The following is a 27112-nucleotide window of genomic DNA, read 5'->3' as shown; positions in this document are numbered from 1 at the left end:
CACCTCAGGGTCCTTTGGAGGGAGGGGCAGGCAGGCCCAGTGGGTGCAGTGGGCTGAGCCTCTGCCAGCCCACCCTAGGGTGTCACAATGCTGGTGGCCCGTGCAAAGAGGCCGGTGGGAACCCCGGGAGCGCCCCTTGCTCGGCGGGCACTGCACATTGTGTTGGCTGTGGGCACCTGGGCAGCCCCCTGGGTTCATGCGGAGCAGTGGGCTGGGCTGGGCAGTCAGAGGCCGTGTCCCTACCGAGGCCTGGGCCGAGCCCAGGGGGCCGGAGGGGTGTCCGTGGTCTCTCTCTGGACTTCAGCGTCCTGTGGACAGGAGGTCTGCTGGCTCGGTCCCCGGCCCCACTCCGGTCAGAGGTGCACGGGCTGGACGTAGCTCCGGGGGAAGAAACCCACCTGCCCGCAGAACCGGCCTCGCCACCAGTGCGGGTCCAGGTGCTCCAGGACCTCGATGATGTCACCGCGGCGGAAGCTGAGCTGGGAGGGGTCCTGGGCCGAGAAGTCAAACTGGGCCTGGGCGAAGCCGGCCCGCGGCGGCTGCAAGCGGAGCGGGTGTTAGTGGGGCCTCGGAGGCCGGACAAGAGAAGGGATTTGCCGCCGGCCGGGAAGGGCAATGTTTCCGAGGCAGAAGTGAGGTCAAGGGGATGGCCACCCTCATGGGCCTCCTGCTGCCGGCCCCCCCCCCTACTCCGCACGGCCGCCACCCAGACACTGCCTCTCCAGAGCGCCCCGCGTCCTGGGCTCTGCTGGGACCGAGTCCTGGCCTCAGTGAGGGGCGGGGTTCAGTCCCTGCTGTTCGGGGTCTCAGTTCCCTGGCTGTGCAACGGCCATGATAACTGGACTCCAGGCCCCGAGGCCACCAGGGTCACACACGGACGGTAACGTGACGTGTGGCCAACACAGTTCACTGCTGCTGCCCTTGGCCGGGCTCTGGGAGAGAAGGCGTCACTTCGAGCTGCCCCCAGCTCTCGGGCCTGGCCTCCAGTCCCATCTACGCCCCAAAGTGACCTTGGTTAAGTCCCTGCCCTTTGTGGGACTCAGTTTCCCCACCTTCGAATGGCACCTGGACTAGAGCTCTCAGCCTGACAGCAGGACACCTCCTCCCAGCCCGGGCTCTGCGGAGCGCGTCCCAGGCAGGATGGCGATAGGATCGGGGCACCGGCTGTAATTAGCAGTTCTCTGCCCAGGAAGGAGGAGGCGGCCTGGGTCCCAAGAGACGGAGCCAGCTCTGGAATCTCCCCACAGGGTAGGCGATCCCAGGGCTGGGCCCAGGGAAGTGGTGGGCGTCGGGGAGCTCACAATTGGCCCCCAGTTCCATCCTGGCTCCCTCACACTCTTCAGAGTCAGAGCTGGCCCAGGCAGTGGGGGGGAGGGATGAAGGTCTGGGGTACAGAGGCCCAGAGGAGGCTCAGGGCTGATCTGACCCAGGTCAGGCTGCGGAGGTGGAGCCTCCCGGTGGGACAGGGGGGCACAAGGGGGCGGGGGGGCACTGCTGACTCCCTGGAATATCAGATCGCAGGGCACATCCCATGGGACAGAGGGGACACAGGCCCAGGTGAGGGATGAACTGGCCCTGAAATCGCGCTGGACGAGGCCGCTGGGGCCCAGGAACAGGCTGGCCGGGCTTCCCTCAGCATCCATCAGCCTCCTCCCGCCGCAGGGCCCGGCTCAACGGGGCTGTCGCGGGGTCCTGCCTCCAGCCCCAGGCCTGGCCGACCCCGCTTCCAAGGAGAAGAGCACATGGGGGCTAATAACCCCATTAGCAGGTGTCGTCATCCTAATGAGAGCTGGCCTCGAGCCCCTGATGAAAGGCTGGCTGGCAAATTGCTGTGATTGCGAGGACACGGGGTGGCCAACCTCCCCCACACACACCGTGTCTGGCCAGGGCCTCACCCACGCTGCCCCACCCCGCCCAAGGCCAGCACCTCTGGGCAGGAAGCAGGACGGAGCTACCCGGCCGGTGGCCTTGGTGAGTCACGTCACTCTCCTCCCTCCGCTGCCTCCCCTGCACGGCGGGGACAGTAAAGCTCAGTGCAGAGCCCAGTCCAGTATGTGGCACTCAGAAGGCTCAGTAGGTGTCAGTACCTTTAGCCATTCAACATTTATTGAGCACCTACTGTGTGCCATGCTCTACTGACAACAAGCCAGACACGGTTTGCCCCAGGGAATTGCCAGTCTGTTCCTTCCTTTCCCCCGCCTCTCCTTCCCAGCCTTGCTTGTTTCCCTGCAGCGACCCCAGAATAGAACCTCACAACCCGGCCGGACCCCCTCCCATGCGGGGAGCTGGCGGGCCTGGTCCCAGCAGGTGTTGTGGCCCCTGCACACAGCAGGGCGCCCGCCCGGCCTTGCCACCTACCTGGAGCGGGGGCTCCTCATCCCGCAGGAAGACCTGGCGCTTCTTGGCGATGGTGGTGGTGCGGTAGAAGTCGACCAGCTCGTTGAGGGAGTTGAACTTCTCCTCCCACAGGAAGTACTTGCCCGAGGCCTCACGCAGCACCTTGAAGTGCTGCACCTGGTCCCCGTAGCTGGAGGGGAGGACCCATGGTCACCTGGGCTGGGTCCACAGCCAGGGACCACTCCCAGCCTAGCAGAGCCCTGCGTCTCCCCTTCTTGCCCTGGGACCAGCCTTTCTCTTTCCTGGTGAGACCTGGGCTCAGAGGTGCAGGAGGGAGGGCAGCCGGGCCTCCCGCCCAGGCTCCATGTGAGACCTCGTGAGCACCCCTGGCCGTTAGGGGGGGGGGACCCTGGACCAGGCATTTTCTTGCTGTGTGACTTTAGGCAAATCACTTCTCTGAACCTGTTTCCTCATAATACCTCCTCCCTCTGGCTCACTGGCAACATGAAATAGGTTTCTCTGAGCGCATTTCCTCTCTCTGTTTGTTAATCCTCACCCGAGGATAGTTTTCCTATGGATTTTTAGAGAGAGTGGGAGGGAGGGCTAGAGACAGAGAAACATCGATGTGAGAGAGACACATCGATTGGTTGCCTCCCGAATGCACCCCGACGCGGGCTGGAGATTGAGCCTGCAACCGAGGTACATGCTCTTGACTGGAATCAAACCTGTGCTCCGGCGCTCTGACCACTGAGCACCCCTCGCGTCACTAGGGCCATTTCCTCTCTCTAACAGCCGCTTCAGCCTTCCCTTCTCCTCCCGCTGCGTCCCCTCCCGGCTCTTGCAGTCACTTGAGGAGCAAATCCTCAGGCCGCTCTGACTCAGGCCTAAGCCTGTGGGTGGGAGGGGAGCTTAGGCACGTTGGATGCTTCTGTCCTTCCCACACACACCCACCTCGAGGACCTGGTATGGAATATACTAGTATGCGGGCAGCAGATTTGACTTTGGGTGGTGGGCACACGGTGCCATATACAGATCTTTGTAACACAGAAACCTACACCTGAAACCTATATGCTCATGTTGACCAATGTCACCCCAGTCAATCCTATATAACAAAAGCATAATATGCAAATCGACCGAACAGCGGAACGACCATCCAGACACAGACAACCATCCAGGACCACGCTATGACACCCACCGGCACCAGGCCAAGGCGGGTGTGATGTGATTGGTTGGGGGGCCCGGCCATCGCCCCATGATTGCCCTGCAGAGGGAGGCTCAGGCCACTGGCCGGCAGGGCAATCAATCGGGGGGGGGGGGGGGGGCTCCACGATCACCCCAAAGAGGGAGGCCCAGGCCACTGACTGGCGGACTGCAGCGGGTGGTGGGTGGGCGGGGCTTCCCTTTGCGAGGGAAGCCTGGGTCCCGGGTGCTGTTTGCTGGAGAGAAGCCCGGGTCCCAGGTGCCAGAGGGAAGCCAGTGCCGGCAGCTGGGGGAAGGAAGGCCTACTCTTGCACGAATTTCCTGCATCAGGCCCCTAGTCTATATATATAAAAGACTAAGCAACCCTCTGACCGTCGGACCGGTAACTATGATGCACAATGACCACCAGGGGGCAGACACTTAATGCAGGAGCTGCTGAGAACCCGAAAACCATCCAGGACCCCTCCGGGGATGTCGGAGAGCCGGTTTCGGCCCAATCCCTGCAGGCCAGGCCGAGGGACCCCACCGGTGCACGAATCTGTGCACCGGGCTTCTAGATTAATAATAAAAAGAAAGAACCTTCCATGGCTCCCCATTGCCCTCTTTCCTTCTATAATCTCTGACGCAGTCAGTGGCCCCTTCTCGCCCCCCAGCCCTCGCCCAGCCCCCCAGCGCACGCCCAGCCACCGCATCCTCTCACACGCCTTCTCGCTCAGTGCGGAGACCGCCTGCCTCTCCCAGCTGGCCAGAGGGGTGGAGCCTGCTCTGCCTGGCCTGACCCGAGGGACCTGCCCAGGCCTTCCCACTCGCTGCGTATTTCAGGCCAGGACAGGACATGCCGGCGGAGGCCAGGGGAGATGCTGGGTGGGTCAGGGCAGCGGGGAGCGAGCCACTGTGATTCTCCTCCCTGCTGCAGGGTGGCCAGGCTCGCACGGGTGGGGAGGAGCAAATAGGGCCCTTTTTGCTGTGGGGAAACCAAGGCCCCACGTGCAGCCAGCACTGGCCAGAGCGGGGCCACACCAGTACGTGCCCCCGACTGTCACCACTGTACAACAGCAGCAGTAATGCTGGTCCCATTGTGATCATCATGTCCCAGATCTTGTCGCTCCACGTCCAGAGCTACTCCTCCGCGTCGTACCTGGGCTGTGGCCCCAGGAGGCGCGCCCTCTGTCCTCTCTGCCTGGCCAAGCGGGGCGCCCTCCCGCTCCACACCCAGCTCCACTGGCTTACACCCAGCTCCCTGCTCTGGGCCTCGGGGTCCTCCCCTGCCCCATGGAGGGGGCGCTGGCACTCCCCACAGTGCACTGGGGGACCTGGAGCCCTGGCTGTGCCGGTGCCCACAGGGCGGCCCTGAGGGCCTTCTGGGCACGGCCGGTGTGCACTGGGCAGGGGCGGCCTGGGAGGGAGCTATGTTATCATTTTGTTTGCGACTAGATGAGAACTAAATACCGGTCTGGAAACTCGATAATAAAAAGAAAAAGCATCTCGGGTTCTAAATTTCAATTTTGTTAAACGAGTTTGGATACAGCGCACTGACAAGCTAGTAGCCCTCGGCCTGGGTCTGTCCAGGCGCCCACACGCCGGGGTCTCGGGCCGAACGGGAGCGCATGTCTGTCCCGCGCTGCCAGCCTGCTCGCTGCCCACCCCTGCCTGCTGCTCACCTCCCCAGCATCCTGGTGGCTGCTTTGTTAAGTTTAAGATGAAGAGTTGTTTAAGGTAAATACCCCGTGGTGTGGGGGGCAGAGGGCCGAGTGGGATTCCCCGACCTGCCCAAGTCAAGGGTCCAAAATACACAGCACCTCTCTCTCCTCCTGTAAACACACCTCCAGGCTTTGCACATTCTAGTCCCTCCACATTCTTCTCCAGACTTCGACTCATTCTCAGGCCCAGGTAAAAGGGCCCAACCTCAGAGCTGCTCAGCCCCCCATCGGAGTCAGGCTTCGTGGGTGCCTGGGCCCCTGCACAGCCTTGTAACCAACTGCTTCTAAGGGCCCCCCACTAGCCACCTAGACAGCCCACGGGCGGGAGGCGGGCAGCCCTGAGGGTGGAGCCGGTGAGAGCTGCTGGCCAGGTAATGGCTGTCAGCCCTGCTGAAGCGCTCACCGGTGCTCCCAGCTGTGGCTCCGGCCTCCAGGCGCCCAGCCCCTGACGCAGGCCCAGCCCCCGGGCTTGTGTGCAGCCCAGAGCGAGTCCGTTCCCACACAGAACTGAGGCCAACACGCTGAGGCTCTCCATGGCGAGCAGTGGCCTCGAACCCAGACAAGGCCATCTGTGGGCCATCAGCAAGCGTTGCTCCAGGTGCGGGGGCTGCTGGCATTGTGGGCGCGGGCACCCCTTTCGTGTCCCAGGGATGGGAAAGAGGGCACGCGGACGGTGCTCCTGCCCTCTGACCTGCAGCTGCTGAGGCCACAACCCTCCCTGAAGCAGCCGCTGCCGGTGACTTCCCGGCGCTCTGTCCCTCTAAGCGACGGGTTTCCGGCCCTGGACCTGGCTCTGGTGCCCGGAGGAGTGTCAGCCAGCAGCACCGTGAGGATGCCGGCGCCAGGCGGTGAGGAGCCAGGGCCCAGGCCTGAGGGGCCTGGCAGAGGCAGAGCCCTGCCGGGAGCTGCGGGAGGCGCCGGGCGCAATGGTCCTCTCCTCCAGGTGAGGGCAGACGAGGTGTGGTGGGTTGAAAAGATCTCAACCTCCAATGGCCACAACTTTGAACATTTTGGTGTTTGAAGGTTATCCTGTTACCTGGAAAGTTACTCAAAACAAAGCATCCTTGCCCTGGCTGGTGTGGCTTAGAAAGGTTGCGGCTAGATTCCCGGTCAGGGCAGGGTCGCGGGCAGGAGGTAGCCAATTGATGTTCTCTCTCATCATTGATGTCCTCTCTCTCCCCCTCTCACTTCCTCTTTCTCTCTCTAAAAAAAAACAACAATAAAAATATTTTAAAAACAACAACAAGTATTCTCTGAGCATATCGGAGGGTCAGGGAGTAGAGAACAAGAGAGGAGATGTGGGAAAAGGGCAAGAGACCCAGGAATTCTAGAACCTTCCAACCTGAGAATTCAAGAACCCTCAATGCATAGTGCTCAGTGAAGGGCAGGTCTCGTCCCTTCTCCCACCCATCCCAGTCCTGTCCCTGTGAGGAGAGCAGGCCGGAGGGGGCCTGCCTGCAGCCAGGGGCCCCTGCTGGGCCAGCCCAGCCTGACCGGTGACCACACCCACCTGAGGCTCGGCCAGGTCCCATCCTCTGCTGACCCCAGGACTGCGCACCCGGGCGGTCTCTCCCGCCCAGCCCGCCTGTCTCCCGGCTCCCGGGCCTCACCTCTGACTCTCGCCAGGAACCCTTTTCCTCCTTTTCTGCCTGGCCTTGGCCCTAGCCATCCCTCAAGGCGCCTGAGAAGCCGTCACCGGGATGCCCTCCCCCAGCCCAGGGAGCTGCGGGCCTGCAGAGGACTGCCTCTGGGAGCCAGGCCGGCCCCCGGCCCGGGGGGCTGAGCGCCGAGGCCCTGCTGGCCGAGCCCTCCGAGCAGCAGCGGAAGGGCAGCCCGAGGGGCTCCGAGCCTGGCGCGGAGCTGGTCCGGGACGGTGGGCAGTGCCGAGGCCGCGTGTGCCTGTGTCCTGGCCCGCGGGTGCCAGGCGGCTGTCTCCGTTGTGTGACTGGGTGTGCGCATCCCTCTCTGAGCAGCCATGGCTGCATTGGTCTCTGTGTGTGACCCCCACACCCCCTACCCAGGGGGCTGAGGGGCTGGGCCGGCCCCTGGGCAGTTGAGAAAGCCCCAAGGAGCAGGTCAGGCCTGATGCGAGCAGCAGCCAGTCCTGCCCAGCGGGTTTGTCTGGCTTGGTGGCGGCAGCAGCAAAGGTGGCAGTGGCAGCCCAGAGAGGATGAGACAGGCTGGGTATGGTCACAGCACGGCCCTGGCAGAGGCCCAGTGCCCACTGGGTGGTCTCCATTAGGCTTGGCCCTTCTGCAGCTTCAGTGTTCCCATCTGTGAACCCTGGGAGGGGCTCCCTGTACCGCCGCAGACCCTGACCCTGGCTGGGCTGTGGGTCTCGGGGAAGGGGGTGGCAGAGGAGACCAAATCTGCCAGGGCACAGGGCCAATGGGCACCAGCTCTGCTTCTCCTTGCTCTGTGATCTTGGGCAAGTTACTGCACCTCTCTGAGCTTCAGGGTTTTTTGGTTTGTTGGTTTGTTTTACCTGTAAGCTGTTTCTGGGGTCAATTCCTCCCAGTCTTTGCATGTAAAAAGCCATGCCCCCCACGTTCCTGCTTCATTTTCCCAACGGTCTTATCACCTCCCAGGATTTTGTGTAGTTTACTAGCCTTTTACCGTCCCTTACCCCAGCGGAACGAGAGCCCAGAGAACGGGAGCTTTGTTCTATTTGTTTGTATCTGAATCCCAAGCGCTGGGCCAGGCCCGTGCACGTGGTGCTCAGTGACGAGGGCGGGGCAGGCCGTGCACTGAGTCCAGGGCACCTCTAGCCTAGAAGGAAGCAAACCCCTCGCTTGGGAACAAATTCTCATTGACGACAGAGGAGACCAGGGCAGCTGGAGTGAGTGCGGCAGGAACCTCAGCGCTGACACAGCGCAGGCCGGCGCCCAGCCAGCACGGCGCGCTTCTGCAGCGGAGGGCACAGCCCTTTGTAAACTCGTAAAGGCCAGCCGGCTGTGGCCACTGCTGCTCCTGAGGCCCATAAACCCGCTCTGCCGGCTTTATGAGCTCAGCAGGAGCAAACAGGAGGCAGCATGCAAGGGGGTGGGAGGCCCCGAGAGCCACCCGGCGAGGGAGGGGATGCTCTGGCCCACGCGTCGGCGGCCATCACCTTCTGGATGGCCTTCGGTCGTTGTCTCCCTGTTAGCGATGAGGGCATTACAGGAGTGAGAGCGGGACCTGCTGGGACCAGCAGGGCTGAGCGGAGCCAGGCCAGCACTGGGCTCTGCCTCCCACCACCACCCTTCTCCAGCCGCCCTGGGCCTGGGGCAGGGCCCGGAGGCGCCGTGCGACCTCGGAGGGCTGGTGGGATGGCCATGCTGTAAATGGCATGTATGAAGCACTTACTGTGTGCTCGGCGTCACACTTTACATAGATGTTCAGGTTACAGGTGAGGAAACTGAGGCTCACAGGGCAACGTGCCAGGTTATGCAGCCGTAGGTATCAGAGCTGAGGTTCCTGCCCCGGAGCCCACAGTCCTAGCCACATTGGTTCTGAGTGTGTTTCCTTCTCTGATCGCTGCTCGATCCTGCAAGGACCACCGAAAGGCTCCGGAGAGACGATGGGCCGAGAGTGGGAGCGGACCTGGGGGCCCTGACCCAGCGGACCAAACCAAGGGCGGAGGACACCACGGGTGGCGGGTGCGCACACCGGCCAGCCGGGCGGCAGCTCCTGTGGTTCTAACCGTGGGGTCCCGGCCCGGACGCCTGGGGGGGGGGGTGCTGGGGCACATGCCAGGATTGCTCCTGGGGGCGCTCCCAGGCCCTTTCCCCGACAACTCGGTGCTGGCTCCCTGGCGCTGCCCATGTCTCCTGGTCCAACTTGCTCTCCAGGCCCACGCCTCCCAGGCCCACCTTCGGGCCTTTGCACATACTGTCCTCCTCCACCATGTGGAATGCGCTTGTCATTGAATTCCCCCCCACCCCCTTGTTCATTCATCACGAGCACCCCGGGCCAGGCGGTGCCGACTCCTGCCCCACCCCTTGGGGTGGACTCCTCCCTGACCTGCCCCCCTTGGCTGACACACACTAGTAGGCTGAGATGTGTGGTGTGAACCTCCACAGCACCCGCTCGGCTGCATTTACAGACGCCAGAGGGCAGTGCAGGAGGCGCTGAGGGGAGGTGGCCCTGATTTGTGAGCGGAGGAGGGAGAGTGCAGAGGAGTGGGGGTTGGGAGGGCCCCCACCTCCCCGCTGCTCAGGCTCCAGAAGCCGGCCCAGTGACTTCCCTGTGACCCTGCTTTGCTGGGTGACTTGGGCTTTGGAGCTAATTCCAGGAGCCATTCAAAGGCCCGCCCGGCGCCAGGCCCAGGAGACCACCTGGGCGGCACACGGGCACTACCATTTCTGCTTCGCAGGGAGAGGGGGGCGTGGGGCGGGCTTGGGAGTGGGAGGGGAGCCGGCCTCCAGCCCACAGCCATCCTGAGAGGCAGTCAGGGCCAGGAACTCACAGCACCCCCCCTTACAGCGCCCTATTTTTAACATGGGGAATGGAGGCGCCAAGAGGGTGAAGCCATTCCTGTCCTGGGGCTGGGCAGCCTGCCCCGGGCAGGGGGGTGGAGCCAGCGGGCGGCGGGCTATGGGGGGACCCAGCTGAGCAAGCTCGTCACAGCAGACCCACCGCAGCCCCCACCGCAGCCCCCACCGCAGCCCCCACCGCAGGGCCCACCACAGCCCCCACCGCAGGGCCCACCACAGCCCCCACCGCAGCCCCCACCACAGCCCGCCCCCGCAGCCCCCACCGCAGCCCCCACCGCAGCCCCCACCGCAGCCCCCACCGCAGCCCCCACCGCAGGGCCCACCACAGCCCCCACCGCAGGGCCCACCACAGCCCCCACCGCAGCCCCCACCACAGCCCGCCCCCGCAGCCCCCACCGCAGCCCCCACCGCAGCCCCCACCGCAGCCCCCACCGCAGGGCCCACCGCAGGGCCCACAGCAGGGCCCACCACAGCCCCCACCGCAGCCCCCACCGCAGCCCCCACCGCAGGGCCCACCACAGCCCCCACCGCAGCCCCCACCGCAGCCCCCCCCGCAGCCCCCCCCGCAGCCCCCACCGCAGCCCCCACCGCAGGGCCCACCACAGCCCCCACCGCAGCCCCCACCACAGCCCCCACCGCAGCCCCCACCGCAGGGCCCACCGCAGCCCCCACCACAGCCCCCACCGCAGCCCCCATCGCAGGGCCCACCGCAGCCCCCATCGCAGGGCCCACCGCAGCCCCCACCGCAGCCCCCACCGCAGGGCCCACCACAGCCCCCACCACAGCCCCCACCACAGCCCCCACCGCAGCCCCCACCGCAGCCCCCACCGCAGCCCCCACCGCAGGGCCCACCACAGCCCCCACCGCAGCCCCCACCGCAGCCCCCACCGCAGCCCCCACCGCAGGGCCCACCGCAGCCCCCACCACAGCCCCCACCGCAGCCCCCACCGCAGCCCCCACCGCAGCCCCCACCGCAGCCCCCACCGCAGCCCCCACCGCAGGGCCCATCGCAGCCCCCACCGCAGCCCCCACCACAGGGCCCATCGCAGCCCCCACCGCAGGGCCCACCGCAGCCCCCACCGCAGCCCCCCCTCAGGGCCCGGGCGCCCGGAAGGGTCCGCGGGGCCCTTTCTGCACACAGGAGCCCTCGGGCACTGGCTGGGAGCTGCCAACGACGCTGCGCACCCTCCCAGTCCGAGCTGCCTTTCTCTGCTCCCGCGGATTCCCGGGCCCCGCACCCTCACCCAGCACCCTCACCCAGCACCCTCAGCCAGCACCCTCAGCCAGCACCCTCACCCAGCACCCTCACCCAGCCTCCGTCACCCAGCACCCTCACCCAGCACCCTCAGCCAGCATCCTCACCCAGCACCGTCACCCAGCACCCTCACCCAGCACCCTCAGCCAGCATCCTCACCCAGCACCGTCACCCAGCACCCTCACCCAGCACCGTCACCCAGCACTCTCACCCAGCACCGTCACCCAGCACCCTCACCCAGCACCGTCACCCAGCACTCTCACCCAGCACCGTCACCCAGCACCCTCACCCAGCACCGTCACCCAGCACTCTCACCCAGCACCGTCACCCAGCACCCTCACCCAGCCTCCGTCACCCAGCACCCTCACCCAGCACCGTCACCCAGCACTCTCACCCAGCACCGTCACCCAGCACCCTCACCCAGCCTCCGTCACCCAGCACTCTCACCCAGCCTCCATCACCCAGCACCCTCACCCAGCACCCTCACCCAGCCTCCGTCACCCAGCACCCTCACCCAGCCTCCGTCACCCAGCACCCTCACCCAGCCTCCGTCACCCAGCACCCTCACCCAGCACCGTCACCCAGCACCCTCACCCAGCACCGTCACCCAGCACCGTCACCCAGCACCGTCACCCAGCACCCTCACCCAGCACCGTCACCCAGCACTCTCACCCAGCCTCCGTCACCCAGCACCCTCACCCAGCCGCTCCTCACCCAGCACCCTCACCCAGTACCCTCACCCAGCACCCTCACCCAGCACCGTCACCCAGCACCCTCAGCCAGCACCCTCAGCCAGCACCCTCACCCAGCACCCTCACCCAGCACCGTCACCCAGCCTCCGTCACCTCAGAGCAGATCACATCCGTTTATCCTTCGGAAAATCACGGCGCCATTGGCGTGAGCCACACAATAGCCTGAGCGGCCCCCCCACCCGGAGGCAGCTGGCCGCCCTTCTGGAAGGCCAGGCCGCGGTGCCTGCCCCGTGTGCACTCTGTGCCGCGCCCTCAGCACTCCTGCCGGCGGCTCCCACCCCACAGGCCTGTGCCTCCCCCCCCACCACTCCCTCAGCCCCCTCCTCCCTCTCTCTAGTCACGCCACCGCCTGGGGCTCCCCGCAGCCTCCGCTTGTGGTTCAGACCTTTGCTCCGAAGCCGCCGCCTCAGAGAGGCTGCCCGTCTGTCCCCGCTGTCTGCCCGCTGAGACGGAGCCGGCGGCTCTCGTGGCCTCTCCGCACTCCCTGTGGCAGCCGCACTCCCTGTGGCTCAGGCCCTCCGGCCCGGGCAGGCCGAGGCTGCGCCTCAGATGTGCCCCGTTGGGGCGTCCAGGTGGTATTTTTAAGAAACAGAGACTCGGGGAACCATTGACGCTCCCTTTGCCTAAAAGAACCGGGAGAGGCCCCGCGCCAGGCATGGGCGTCGCGCAGGGGCCCGGTCACGGGCGGAGCGGATGACAGAGGGACTCGCGGGGCCTGTGACAGCCCCCGGGGCCCCTGGGAGCCACGGCCAGCGTTTGGGTTTCCTCCTCCCCGTGAACTCCCCCCGCCCTGGGAGTCCCAAACCACAGCCCCCTTTCTCTTCAGCTCAAGATGGCAGCAGCCTGCGCCCCGTCTGACTCCAGGCGCCGTCTCCTTAGGGAGCCCCGTCTGTACACGTGGGACTCAATTTGATTCTTTTTCTCCAGTTGGTCTGTCTGGTGCATTTTAATTGTTTGACCAGCCGGGAGAACTAAGAGGGGGAGGGGGGGGAAATGCCCCTTCTCACAGACACTGGAGATAGGAAGGACAGAGACCCACCAGGGCCTGACCCGCCACCCCACTCCTGTGCCTGCTCCCACCTTCCAGCCTGGACCCCCATCACCTCATGTGGCCTTGGGGCTGGCTGCCACCCCATGCCTGAGGAGCTCCCTTGTCTCCAAGCCAGACACTCCCCTGCAGCCAGCTTCCTCCACGCCAGGCACGGTCCTAATGGCTCTCCGTATCCCGACTTAGTTCATCCTTGCAATAACTCACAGACGTGTGAGGAAACCAGCACAGAGAGGGTGAGTGGCTTGTCCAAGGTCACACAGCCAGGAAGTGGCAGAGCCAGAATCTGAACCCAGCAGCCGGGCTCCCGAGTCCGTCCTCTCAGCCACGTCCCCATATAGTTGAGAGGCAGGAGAGTAAGGAGCTGGAAAAATTCCTTGGCAAGCAAATGGAGGAGAGTGAGACAGAGAGCTGAGCAGTTTACAGCGACACAGAAGCCTCCTCCCTAGATCTCAGCGAGGCCTCAGTTGCATTTCAGCTCCAGGCCCAGAAAAGCAGCAGATCCAGGGGCGCGGCACCAGGACCAGCTGCCGTGACCAACAACCCCTGCCCTGGTGCCTAGCAATCAGTGGAGACCCCGACCCTGAAGGACACCCCAGGAAGCTGGTGAATATTCTATTGAGACTTCCCCTGGGACCTCCCTAAATGCCGAGCCTTTAAACCCTCCAGGAGGGACCCAGCCTCACGCTCCCTCCCAGGAGCGCGCCATGCCTTTCCCTTCCCCTCAGGTGGGCACCTCCTACACTCCTCGGGACCCCACAAGACTTGCAACCAGGGGTGCAACGGGCAGCGGCAGCTCGTCCCGGGCTCACCCTCCGATCTGATCCTGTCTCCGAGGCCCCTTTTCTCTGACTCCTTCGTGAACAGAGCAGCCCCCCAGGCTCTCCTGCTGCTTCCATCCCGGCCCCTTCCTGTCTCACTGCCCAGCTTCAATCAGCATCCCGCAAAGTCACCTGGACTCACGGGGTGAACTCTTCCCTGCACCCCGTCAAGAACCACACACTACCGGCCGGCCCTGGGTGGACCTGCTCCAGGTCAGGTTCCCCCCGGAACAGCAGGACCCTGTCAGGGCACATCCTGAAGACCTGCCCTGGTGCCCGGGTGTCTCCTGTCCCTAGTCACTCCCATCACAGAAGCCACCGGCACCTTCTTCCTCCCTGAGGACAAATCTTCGGCCCTTACTAGTCGTAGAATAATGCCCAGACCCCTAGCCTGGCACTGGAGGCCCAAGCCTGCTTTTCAAGCACATCCTTACTGCCCCGGCCACGCCCTGGGGGGGTGTCCTCCCCTAACCCCCAGATGGTCACTGCTTCCAGGCATCTGCTGGGGCTGCTCCTCTCCAGGGACGCCGCTCCTACCACCTCCGTCTGTGAGCCTGTTTGGTGCTTGGACACAGCTCAGGGGCTGCCTCCCTGCACCCCCCCCCCCCCGCCCGCCCTGCCCCCTTCAGGTCACAACTCACTTCACAGAGATGGAGAACTCCCCTGGGGAGCTCTCGCTCTCCCGGATCAGGAAGGCTCCCAGGTAGTTCCGCTTCATCAGAATCTCTTCCGCCAGCTGCCGGGAAATCCTGCCCGAGTACCACCTGCAGAGAGAGGGACAGGTGAAGGCAGTGGGGGGGCGGGGGCCGGCCGCCTTCTCTGCGCCCAGTGCTCAACATCGCTCATCCTCACAGCAGTCCCGAAATGCACGAGATCTCATTGCACCCATTTTACAGATGAGGAACCTGAGGCACAGAGAGACGAAGCAACGAGCCCAAGGTTAGTGCTGTGGCAGGCAGGAGCTGGGCACCAATCCCAGCCTCTGGCTCCGGGGCCAATCCCTTCCCACCAGGCCAGGAAAACACATGCCATCAGGAAAACAGAAATACCAAACCTCAGTGAAGTCAAACCCAGCCAACCCCAGCTGAGCTTTTCCGTTTTAGATGGTAGACTCTTTTTTATATATGTATATATCTTTTTATTGATTTCAGAGAGAAAGGGAGAGGGAGAGAGAGAGATAGAAACATCAGTGATGAGAGAGAATCATTATTGGTCGGCTGCCTCCTGCACGCCCCACACTGGGATTGAGCCTGCAACCCAGGCATGTGCCCTGACCGGGAATCAAACCCGGAACCCTTCAGTCCGCAGGCCAACGCTCTATCCACTGAGCCAAACTGGCTAGGGCTGGATAATAGATTCTTAAAAGTGAAAAAATAAAATAAAAACAATGACAAAAACAATAGCAGCTTTGACCTGATGGGGAAGGATCTCACCCTATACCCATTTCACAGATGCACAGACTGTGGCCACCTGGACTTTTCTCACAGGTACAAGTCCCTTTTCCTGCTACCCAAACAGAACTGGGTATACAGAAGGTGCCTGATTAATGCTTAGAATCTTGCAAGGTCCCCACCACCCACAGGGTCTGGGAGTAAAAGGCTGGGGTCCAGCTTCTCTTTCAGTCTGCCCATCTGCCGCAGGGCTCCAGGCCGCTCCTGTCCCCACCCCAACCCCTGCCTGCCTGGCTCCCACCCTCGGAGAGTCCAGGTTTCAGCCCCTCATTGTTGGGGGAGGGGTGGGAATGATGGCCGGAGCAGCCAGGCTCCTGGTGGGACCATGGCCACCAAGGTCGACGGCAGGTGCAGCGGCAGGGCTGGCGCGTCCTGCCCATCTCCCCACTCGCCACTCGTGTCCCATGTGCCCCGATGCTTGCAAACACCGGGGTTCTGCCCGAGGGCTTTCCCCGGTGCCTGGCACACTCGGCCCGTGTGCTGAGCCCTGGAACACTCAGCGATGGCTGATGACCAGGGCGCAGGTGGACAACCAGCCAGCCCCAGCCCTGCCCGACGCCCTGGGAGCCTGAGCCTCTCCCGGCTGCCCTGGGCCCACTAACCACCCTGCCGGCTCCTGCCCGCCCACTTCTCACTCCAAAGCCAAGCCCTGGCCTCACGCGGGTCTCAGGCCCTGCCTCCGCGAGAGCCCACACCTCAGCAGAGGTGCCAACCAAGTGCTGCCCCAGACAGTGGGCGTCCCGGGAGCAGAGGCAGGGAAGTGGTCACTGCATGTGGAGGGCCAGGCCACCCCCTGGAGAGCTCGGCCTGGTCCCTGGAGTCGGGGGGGGGGGGGGGCCTGGACGAAGACCCCGCCAGAGGCTGAGCTGACCACGGAGGCCGCCCGGGGCCAGGCAGGGAGCCCTCTGCCCAGAAGCCTCGGCAGGACACAGGTGCAGGCCCACAGGGCTCCACGTGGGCGTGCCCTGAGGGCCTGGGTGTCTTCAAAGAACCCACAAACCCCACAGGAGGTGTCAGCATGTGGGCGGCTGTCACCCTCAAAGGGTGTTACAACCGCACCTTCCAAGGTGGCCAGCCCTGCCCCACAGGGGGAGCCGGCTGGTTCGGGGCCCCTCCCTGGGGCTGCAGAAGCGAGCACTCCCCAGAGCCTGTTCCCTCCGCCGCCGGCTCCTCCCTTCGGGCACCTAGCCTAGTGCCCTCTCACGGACATGGAAACAGCCCAGAGAAGGTCACGGATTCCCTGGCAGGCTACACAGCAAGCCCCTGACCTTAGCCTCTCCCTCAACCCCACTTACTCACAGGCTCCCCCACCGCCCTTCCGGGGGAGCACAGCCCAGGCCCACAGCCCCGCTGCAAATCCCACTCTGCCTCTTGCCAGCCAAGTAACCTCAACAAGCCACCGGACCTCTGTGCCTGTCTGCGCCTGCTGCGCACGCGGGTTTCCTGCAGCTGCTGCTGTCACGACGGCTCCGACCCTCCCCCTGCACCTCCTCCCCCTGTGCCTCCTCTCCTGTGCCTCCTCCCCTGTGCCTCCTCCCCCTGTGCCCCCTCCCCCTGTGCCTCCTCCCCCTGTGCCTCCCTCCTTCCCCCTGTGCCTCCTCCCCCTGTGCCCCCTCCCCTGTGCCCCCTCCCCCTGTGCCCCTTCCCCTGTGCCTCCTCCCCTGTGCCTCCTCCCCTGTGCCTCCTCCCCCTGTGCCTCCTCCCCCTGTGCCCCCTCCCCTGTGCCTCCTCCCCCTGTGCCTCCTCCCCCTGTGCCTCCTCCCCCTGTGCCTCCTCCCCTGTGCCTCCTCCCCCTGTGCCTCCTCCCCCTGTGCCCCCTCCCCTGTGCCTCCTCCCCCTGTGCCTCCTCCCCCTGTGCCCCCTCCTCCCCCTGTGCCTCCTCCCCCTGTGCCTCCTCCCCTGTGCCTCCTCCCCTGTGCCTCCTCCCCCTGTGCCCCCTCCCCTGTGCCTCCTCCCCCTGTGCCTCCTCCCCTGTGCCTCCTCCCCCTGTGCCTCCTCCCCCTGTGCCTCCTCCCCCTGTGCCCCCTCCCCTGTGCCTCCTCCCCCTGTGCCTCCTCCCCTGTGCCTCCTCCCCTGTGCCTCCTCCCCCTGTGTCCCCTCCCCTGTGCCTCCTCCCCCTGTGCCCCCTCCCCTGTGCCTCCTCCCCCTGTGCCCCCTCCCCTGTGCCTCCTCCCCCTGTGCCTCCTCCCCTGTGCCTCCTCCCCCTGTGCCTCCTCCCCCTGTGCCTCCCTCCTTCCCCCTGTGCCTCCTCCCCTGTGCCTCCTCCCCTGTGCCTCCTCCCCCTGTGCCCCCTCCCCTGTGCCTCCTCCCCCTGTGCCTCCTCCCCTGTGCCTCCTCCCCCTGTGCCTCCCTCCTTCCCCCTGTGCCTCCCTCCTTCCCCCTGTGCCTCCTCCCCTGTGCCCCCTCCCCTGTGCCTCCTCCCCCTGTGCCTCCTCCCCCTGTGCCTCCTCCCCCTGTGCCTCCCTCCTTCCCCCTGTGCCCCCTCCCCTGTGCCTCCTCCTCTGTACCCCCTCCCCCTGTACATCTCTTGCGTAGGTCTGCCTGCTGTCCTCCCTGGCAAACTTCTGCTCTGACTTCGAGGCCCCGCAGGGCATGCCCTTCCTCTGGGCAGTTCTCCTTGGGAGCCCGGGGCAGGTGTGCATGGTGCTGGGTGCCCAGGGAGAAGCGGGCCTGGTGGAGGCACAGGGCTGTAGGGGAACCCGGCCCCCTCCGCACCGCCCTCCACACACCCTGGGGCCTGATGGGCTGGGTCAGGCCCGGAGCCGGAGTTTCCCCACCGCTGTTTTGGGGCCAGGGCAAGGCTGCGGTTCGCCAAGGACCCACAGCCACGACCCCGCCTGTTCCCCGTTGGCCCGCGGGTGGCTGGGCAGCTTGCTCTTGGCCCTGTGCTGGGGTCTCACCATCTCTGCCCTCGGGCTCTCCCTTTACTGACAGGAAGACTGACAGCCCTGGACCCAGGCCCGGGAGTCAGCAGGGGCTGCAGCGCTGGGAGGGGCTGGAGCTCAGGCTGGGGCCCTGGGTGGGAGGCCCTGGCCCAGCGCATGAAGCGGGAGGCTGTGGAGGTTTGGGAAATAACTGAGACAGAGGAAGAGGAAACTCTCTCGGCCCCACCCCGGCCCTGCAGCCCTCCCCTCCCACCGCAGGCCTGGCTGCGCCCCTGGCCTCCACGGCTCACTGAGTCCGTCCCCTGCTCAGACCTCGGCCGCCCGGCCCGGCATTGCCGCCCTCCTCCCCCCCCCCCCCCCCCCCCGCCCGGGCTCTCCCTCACAGTTTCCCACGCCTTCCTCCAGACCGGCTTTCTCCTTTTCCACTGAGCTAACTCCTCCGCGCCCTCGAAGCCTCACTCACTGCACTTCTCCCCAGATGCCTCCTGGGGGGCTGCTCAGTGCTGCCTGCCGCCTCCGCGCTTTCTGTCCCGGCCCCAGCAGCTCAGCCTGTCCCTGCCCGGCCCCAGCAGCTCAGCCTGTCCCTGCCCGGCCCCAGCAGCTCAGCCTGTCCCTGCCCGGCCCCAGCAGCTCAGCCTGTCCCTGCCCGGCCCCAGCAGCTCAGCTTGTCTCCGGTGCCCACCGTGCAGGCGAGGCCCTGGCCGCGGCAGGCCCTGGCGAATGGCTGAGTGAGCAGCTGGGCTTTCCAGAGTCTTGGCCACTGAGGCCTGTTCTGGGCGGGGCCCTGCTCCCGCCATTCTCAGGGCCGGGGCCTTGGATGGCGCATGCTGGGAGCCTGACTAGGACCTCCCTGGGCCACAGGTCAGGCCTTGGGACACCTGGGCCCCACACATAAGCCCCATTCAGCCCAGGTTCTGCTTGGCCAATGTCCTGCTCTCTCCCGTGTGCCCCAAACGGGCACACCCGCCATCCCTCCCTGCCGCCCTCACTCCCACCTCGCAGGGCTGGGCCGGGTGGGGGTGTTACTTGAAGCTACAGGGCTGGGGCGATGGCCACTCACGGGTGGGGCTTGACCCGGATGTAGTTCTTGGGAATGAAGCCCTCGGCGCCCCGGAGCTCAGCCTTGTACCAGTTCTGGTCGTCCTCCATGTTCAGGATCTGCAGGAGGAGAGACACTCGGCCACTGGAGAGAAGCCGCTGCGGCGAGGCCCTGCTCAGTGCCTGCGGGTCACCCGTTAGCCCTGGGCATTCCACGGGGGGCTGCCACGGGCGGGGTCAGGCCTGGCACCTCAGCCCAGGCCACCTGTCCCCAGGAGCGGCACCGCGTCCCTGTCCCTGGCGGGGCTGCAGCTGGGCTCAGGCTCAGGCACCCAGACCCCGGCAGCCCGGGTCCCTGGGGTGGCCTCGAGCGCAGGTCCCACAGCGTTCCCGCCCAGCACTAAGCCCAGGGCAGGGCAGGTCCCCGGGGAGGCCAGGGAGCCCCAGCCCGGCCTCCGCGCCTGGGGGCCCCCTCAAGTAGTCTGCACTTACACACAGTCTGATTCGGGGGTGACCACTCAGCAGGAGACGTGGCATTCAGGCCCTGGGAGCAGGGAAAGGAGACCTCTGGGCTGGCTGAGGCTGAGGCCTGGCCTGCTCGGGCCACGGGCTCCTCGCTCACAGCATGAGGCCCCTGCGCCCCACAGGTGGCTGAGAGGAACCGAAACAGCCGAGTCGGGTGGGAGTCGCTGCGGGTGAGCAGTCAAGTGGCTGTGGGACCCGCAGGCCAGGCCTGCAGAGCCCCAGCGTGAAGCTTGGGGCTCCCTCCTCCCTTCTCTGGGCTAGCTTTCTTTCCACGCATCGCCCTGATTTTCACACAACCCTCTGAGGTCAGCATCACCAAGGGCTACTTCACAGATGGGGAAACAGCCCCCGAGGGGGTGAGCCAGGCCGCAGCGGGGCGAGGCGGGAGGGGCGAGGCAGGGCCACACAGTGGCCAGGACTCCGGGCCTGGGGTCCAGCTCAGCTTGTTTAAGGGAGACCCTGCTCGCCAGGTTACTCTCACTCTACCTCCCACTTTGTCTCGGACCCAAGCCTAGGAGGGCGTCTCTCCTGCTAGTCCTGCAGCAGGCCCCACGTGGCTGGGTCCTAGTGGGGACATTGCTGAGTGGAAATACTGGGCAGAGAGCAGCATCCCCAGTAGGGGCACTGCCAGAGCGGAGGCTGGCCAGGCGGCCTGAGGCAGCCACTAGGACAAGCGATCTTCCAAGAGGAGCTGGGATGGACTTCCTGGGGCCCAGGCCCAAGCCTGACCCACGCCAGCAGGCACCCTCGTCTGCCCCGGGCGCTGCGAGTCCTTCCTTCCTGCCCTGCAGCCGGGGCAGGGTCAGCAGCCCAGGGACAGACGGAAGCAGGTGGCTGACTCAGGAAAACTTTTGCTGAAAACAAAACAAAACAATTCTTCCAATTTATTAGAAAATTAAAGCCACAGATTCCAGGAAGATGCCCTGGAGCCTGGGGCTCTAGCCCGCTGTCTGCCCCGCCTCGCCACGCCGCCTTTTTCATCACCGGGGGAGTGGGTGCGGCTGTGGCCTGCACCGAGCGTGGCCGCGTCTTGTGAACTCCAAGTCCCGCAGACGTGTGAATGTAATATATTTAATCCAATCGCTATCTTGTTTTACTTTCCTATTATCTTCATTCTGAGGACCCAGAGATGTTCTCATGTGAACAGTAGCTGAGTTCTTACTGTTAATGTGGTTCAGAAGCCCTAGACCATGGGTCCTCAAACTACGGCCCGCGGGCCACATGCGGCCCGCCAAGGACATTTATCCGGCCCGCCGGGTGTTTTTGCCGCCGCTGCCTGTCCTGCTTAGCAGCCGACTTAGCAGTGTGCATAGGAATTTGTTCATTTTTTTTTTTAAACTATAGTCCGGCCCTCCAACGGTCTGAGCGACAGTGAACTGGCCCCTGTTTAAAAAGTTTGAGGACCCCTGCCCTAGACCCTCAGAGACATGGCATTCCTGCCTGGTGCGACCGGCCTTCCCCTGAGCCTCCCCCTGCAGGGCCCTCCCCCCGGGCGTGGGCCTACTCCTGTGCCTGGGCACCTGCTATCTGCCTGGGCACCTGCTATCTGCCTGGGCTGGGTTCTCACCAGCTCGCTCCCCTCCTCTCTCCCTTCCTGACAGAAAGACTGCTGTCTGCTCATCTGCTGTTTCCTGAGCACTCACTGTGCGCCAGGCACCGTGCTAAGCTCTAGCAACACAGCAGGGAACAGGAGCTTGCCTTCTGGCGGGTAAAGGTAATAAGAAGAAAGGAAGGAAGGTGTGTGTGGGGGGGGGGGGGCGGTGTGGAGGAGGTAGAGGGCCTATAAGTGGTGGCGGACCGGGGCTTCCCTTGGGCTGGTGAGCACAGTACAGTGTGCAGATGTGCTGCGGAGTTGTGACCTGAAACCTGCATGATATTGTTAAACAGTTCCACCCCAATAAAGTCAATAAAAAGGGAAAAAATGTTTTAAAAGGAAGGAAACAAGTCAACATGGTAAGAATGTAGCAGTAGGTGGTCTGGGAACAACAGGATACCACAGCTGAGGCTCCGGGCTGGGGCAGGGAGGTTTGCAACAGGGGTCAGATGGGTTGGCCGAGAAACACCTCCCTGAGACCCTGATTACAGGCACCGGACGTGGAGAGATGTGGGCGACAGTGTGCAGGGCCAGAGGGAGCAGCCAGCCGGGACAGAGGGAGCAGCCAGCCGGGGCAGAGGGAGCAGCCAGTGGGACAGAGGGAGCAGCCAGCGGGGCAGAGGGAGCAGCCAGTGGGGCAGAGGGAGCAGCCAGTGGGACAGGGGGAGCAGCCAGCCAGGGCAGAGGGAGCAGCCAATGGGGCAGAGGGAGCAGCCAGCCGGGACAGAGGGAGCAGCCAATGGGACAGAGGGAGCAGCCAGTGGGACAGAGGGAGCAGCCAGTGGGGCAGAGAGAGCAGCCAGCGGTGCAGAGGCCCTGAAGTGGGTGGATATGCGATGAACAGGGAGCAACTGAGACAGTTCTGAGGGTTTGGGCCTGAGGCTGCAGGGAATGGCTGTGGGGCAGCAGGCAGGCAGGGTTGCCTGGAGGGTCCCAGGTGCCATTGGCCTTCCCCATGGAAATGCCAAGGTGGCCCTAGGCTCCTCGAGTCTGGGTCTTGGAGACCAGGTTATCCTTGGAGATATGGGGGTGCAGCCAGCACCCACACCCTCCTCCAGCCAGAGCAGCAGGCACCATGCCCCCAGAAATGCCGGCCCATCGAGGAGGGGTCTTTGCTCCGGGGCAGTGTTTGAGGCCCTTTGTCCAGGCGGGGCAGAATGCCACCGAGTTTTTCTCCAAGACGAGGGCACACATTTGCTCACTGGCTCCCGGCGGCTGGGGGGCGGGACGGTGGGCACTGCTGTGCAGGGCCTGGTCCACGCCACGCTCGGGAAGCCGGTTGGATGGGTGAAAGGGCCAGGTCTTGGGGCCAGCGCCCGCCCAGCGCTGCTGCTGCTGCTGCTGCTGCTCAGAAAGGGCCACCAGGCTCCGCCGCTGGGCCACCCAGGAGAGGAGGCGGGACAGTCACATTTCTGTAGTCACTCGTCGTTGCGGCCTGACGAGTGCGAGGTGGGTGAGGCACCTCAGGAGCAAAATTAAGGGAGCTCCAAACATCTCAGGAGTCAAGATAAATAGTATTGAAGACAACAGGTTATAAAAACAAGAATGAATGCACAGACTCTGAATATGATCTTAGTTAATAATAACCTATCAATATGGATTTTCAGAGACAGGGTAAGAGAAACGTGGATGTGAGAGAGAAACACCGATCGGGTGCCTCCCGCACACGCCCCGTACCTGCCCATGCCTGGAACGGAACCTGGGACCCTTCAGGGCCCCTTCGTTATCTTTTAAAGCATCACTGAGGAAGCCCTTCATGAGCATAGCTCGCATCCACAGAGAAATCCAACCCCAGTCCTGCCTCCTGCCTCCTGCCTGCCGCCACCCCTCATCCACCTCCTTCTCGCTCACTGTCTTCAGCCGCAGGCCGGCCTTTCAGTCCTCCCAACACGTGAGCAGGTCCTGCCTCCCGGCCTGGCTCCAGGTGCTCCCCAGCCAGAGCCCCGGCCGCATGCACGCCGTTTCCTGCTCATCCTTCAGGTCCCACGCAGGCGCCACCTCTCACAGCCGTGGTCGCTGTGCTCCCTCTCCCGTGTCGACTCCTCAACCCACTAGACCTCCGTGGCCAGCGGCCTCCGCACTGTCAGGCCCAGGAGGCCAAGGGCCCTGCTGTGCTTATTGCTGTGCCCTCCGCACGCAGAACAGTGCCCGGAGCGAGCAGGTGCTCAGGAGCTCAACAGAGAGCACACTGCTGGTTGCCAGAGGCAGCGTGTGTGTGTGTGTGTGTGTGTGTGTGTGTGTGTGTGTGTGTGTGTGTGAGAGAGAGAGAGAGAGAGAGAGAGAGAGAGAGAGAGAGAGAGAGATGGGGTCAAAGGTACACATTCCGGTTTAAGATAAATAAGCGATGGGATGTAACGTGCAGCATGGAGACACAGCTAATAACACTGTTGCATGTTTGAAAGCTGCGAGGAGAGTAGATCTTAAAAGTCCTCAAGAGGAAACCGTGTGGCTGGTGAGGCGATGAACCTTACCTCCCTAGCTCACTGTGGCCACGTTGCACATACAGACGTGTATCAAATCCTATGCTGCACAGCTAAACAAGCACAATCTTATATGCCAGTTAAATCTCAATAAAACCAGAACAGAATTGCTCGACAAGTGTTTATTGAGTGAATGAAGGAAAAGGTGGCCCCCTGCCTTCATTCCTCCACCATTTTTTGAGGTTAAAGGCCTCTTCCTTGGCCTCCACCCATGGGGGAGGGGGTATGTCCCACTGGAAGGCACCCCAGTGTCTGCTAACACTTAGTCCTTCTTCCCTACCTCCCTCCCTCCCTCCCTTCCGTCTGTCCTTCCTTCTCTCCCTTCCTTCCTTCCTTCCTTCCACATTTCCCTTGTCTTATTGACAGCCTGCTGTGTGCCAGGCAGTTCCATGCCCTGCAGCCCCAGCGTGAGCTCACTCCATCCTCAGTAGCCAGCACCTCTGATAGAAGCAGATACACCAGGAATTGGCTAACGCTTTAGCAAAGGTTAGTGGGAAATGACTAATCTTGGGGTAGGAAAGGTGGGCACAGGAATCCGGGGGCGGGGGCCGTGGGGATGTAACAGTCTTTACAATGGCCTTGGGAACCCCTGATCCACCCTCTCCACTGCTGGCCCCTCACCCTGAGCCCCAGTCCTCTTTCCTCACATCTCGGTTTAGGTTGGCAAGCCAGGCCCCGCCGTGGCTCTCACAGACAGGCCTCGGCGGCCCTGTGCTCGGCCTGCCTTCGTCCCCATCGGGCCACAGGCCCCTGGGCCTCCAGCCAGCCGCGCAGGTGTGCCTAGGAACCCGCACCCTGGCATAGGGCGGGGTTTGGGTCCTCAAGGGGACGTGGTTCCTTTGGGGAAGCATCAACCTCCCACCAGTCCTTCAGCCTCAGGGACAGACAGTTCCTAGAGTCAAAGGACACACGTCCAAATTGGACCTCATTCTAAGCAAGTCATGTCACTGCCCTGTGCCTCGGCTTAGTCACCGGTCGGGGGCCCCCAGCCTCCCACGTGGGCAGCTGAAGCGGGACACGGGCACACTGCTGAGCTGGGTTGGCGACAGCAGGGTGGCCGCAGGGTGCGCTTGAAGCTCTGGGCCAAGAGTGGGCCCAGGGCTCAGAGGGCGGGACATCTAGTCAAATGCCCACTGCTGCGGGGCGGGGGGGGGGGGGGGGGGGGGGTTGGGGAGGGGGGAGACTCGGGCCGGGAGGGGCATGGCAGCTCGGCCTCCTGGCGCGGCCACTCCTGAACCCAGCGCCTGAGCAGTGTGAGGAGCCAAGACATTTCTGGAGAGAGAGCGCATAGACCCCTCTGCCCGGCCCGCCCTGGAAGGCAGGCGTCCCTTACAAAGGCCCAGACAAGACGCAATAGCAGTGGGGGGCCCTCCCCCCCCCCCCCCCGTTTCTCCCGGCTGCTGGGAGCTGGTTCTCAGCACCGGAATCACAGCTCTCACCCACAGGGCAGCGTGCACCATTCCTCTCCCAGGACGTCCTCCTCCCCCTGCTCCCTTCCCCGCCCCACCCGCCTCTCCAGCTGACTTCTCAAATTCTTCCCTGGGAGCCCCTGCCGGACACCAGGCTCATGTCTCCGTGGACATTCCCCAGGGCCCCCAGGAGGGGCCATAACCACCCCCACTTCCCAGATGGCTTGTAACTGGGGAGGCTGGGCCTGGCCTCCAAAGACTGGATGCACTCTCTCGGGGGGACTGTCCTGGGGCCCTGGTGCTTAGCCTCCCTGTCCCATGTGGGGCCCACTCGGCCCGTTCTGACCCTACCTTGAGTGTGTCCCCCTTGTTGAAGGCCAGCTCGTCGCTCTCTGTGGCCTGGAAGCTGTACAGGGCCACGGACTCCATCCTGCTGCCCCGGGTCCCCAGCAGCTGGGCTCCGAGCGGGCGGCAGCTTCCTGCTTCCTCGGCCGTCGGACTGTCTTCCTTTGTTTTGAGGGCGGGTTTGTTCTTTTGAAGCTGAGACTGAAACTCCCCTGACAGGGAGAAACAGGAAGCAGAGCTATGTCACCCAGGGAGGGGGGGACCCCAGGCACAGGCACAGCCCTGGGGGAGTCTCTGGGCAGCCCTGGGGGTGGGTCTCTCTCCTTGTACCCATGTTACAGAGGATAAAACTGAGGTCTCCGGCGGAGAATGCTGCACGGCCATCCTGCCAGCTCAGGCGTGTGTCTTATGGTCCCAACCACTCGCACCACTCCGCCAATCTGTCTGCCACGTTTCCTCAACGCCATGCCTGCGTGATGCTCCAGTTCCCATGTGATAATGGGCTCAGTGTCGGCTGAGGTTTCAAAGCCTCAGAATGGTACAGTTGGGGGAGGGGTTGGGATCCACTCCACTCCAAGCTCTTCTCCTGGATTTCAAAGCCCTTCCAAACCACCACCCCACCCCCACCTCACACCTCTCCAGACTCATTTTGTTATTCACCTTCCCTGTATTTAAAAATATATATTTTTAATTGATTTCAAAGAGAGGAAGGGAGAGGAAAAGACAGAAACATCAATGATGGGTCAAGCCCGCCACCCCAGGCACATGCCCTGCCCTGCCCCGGAATTGAACTGTGACCTCCAGGTCGATGCTCAACCACTGAGCACACCAGCCAGGCACTTAGAATAATTATAAAGGCAGTGTTTACTAAAATACATTGCATTTTCAAAATTGAGCTACCAGCTGCTAAAGTGTGTATACATTTTTGGAGGATACCCTGTATAATATACAGAATGAGTTTATATAAAAATGAGTATGTTTATATTAATTGAGTGGATACCTGTATGTATAATGTGTGTGTGTTAATTGAGTGGAACATGTATACATGTGAGTGTGTATATGTATACATATGTATACATTTTCCCCTCTGGCTTTGTCTGCAGAGAGGGTCTGGAGGCAATGACACCTCCACAGTACGAAGCACCCCAGCCCCGCTCCCTCCTGGTTCCTAAACACCATCCTCCTCTAAAAACATCCTCCATCTCTTTGGGGAGATGGCTGGTGCCACGGCTGGGGCAGGAAGTCCTGGATGAGCCTGGAAGTTAGGAAGTGCTCGGGGACAACAGGAACTTGTCAAATGACAAGGAGGCCGCTTGAAGGGAGTTGGGCCACTTTAGGATGGCCTGGCAGGCGCGCTGCCCAGGCCTTGGCTCCGCCCACCAGGGAGCTGCTGTGCGTCTCTCCTCCTAGCCCCTCCCTGTCTTCCGCTGGCCCCAGACCCCAGAGTGACAGGATGTGATAATGGGGCTCTTTCCGGCTCAGTGTCGGCTGAGGTTTCAAAGCCTCAGAATGGTACAGTTGGGGGAGGGGTTGGGATCCACTCCACTCCAAATCTGAGGTGCCTGGAGGCAAAAGTGGGGCAGGCTCCCTTTCTGAGGGTGAGCACCTGTCCCCCGGGGCTTGTGGGCCAGGTGGCAGGTTTATTCTGTTTGTCCAAGTGCTTATTCTGGGCCAAGCCACGCACGAATGGGTGAGTAGCTCTCCCAAGGGCCTACGACGGGTAAGTGGCAGGACTGGAGTTCAAATCCACGGCGATCTGAGCCCAGGCCTCTGCCGTAGTCCCTGTGCCACATGGCC

General features: G+C 63.6%; 1 protein-coding gene across 1 annotated transcript; it reads right to left on the bottom strand.

Moving 5' to 3' along the window:
* Positions 1–220: 220 nt before the first annotated feature.
* GRAP (GRB2 related adaptor protein) lies at positions 221–25527 on the bottom strand. Its single transcript, XM_079798959.1, has 5 exons — positions 25322–25527; positions 18985–19082; positions 14230–14352; positions 2359–2527; positions 221–539 (listed from the first exon to the last, which is right to left on the bottom strand). Exons 1-5 carry the CDS (start codon positions 25397–25399, stop codon positions 354–356), a joined length of 654 nt encoding a protein of 217 aa, XP_079655085.1. The 5' UTR covers positions 25400–25527; the 3' UTR covers positions 221–353.
* Between the last annotated feature and the right edge of the window lie 1585 nt (positions 25528–27112).

The sequence above is a fragment of the Cnephaeus nilssonii genome (assembly GCF_951640355.1).
Source record: "Cnephaeus nilssonii genome assembly, chromosome: 19".
Classification (NCBI taxonomy): domain Eukaryota; kingdom Metazoa; phylum Chordata; class Mammalia; order Chiroptera; family Vespertilionidae; genus Cnephaeus; species Cnephaeus nilssonii.
The sequence above is the reverse complement of the archived record's forward strand: the minus strand, read 5'-3'. Positions and strand labels throughout refer to the sequence as shown.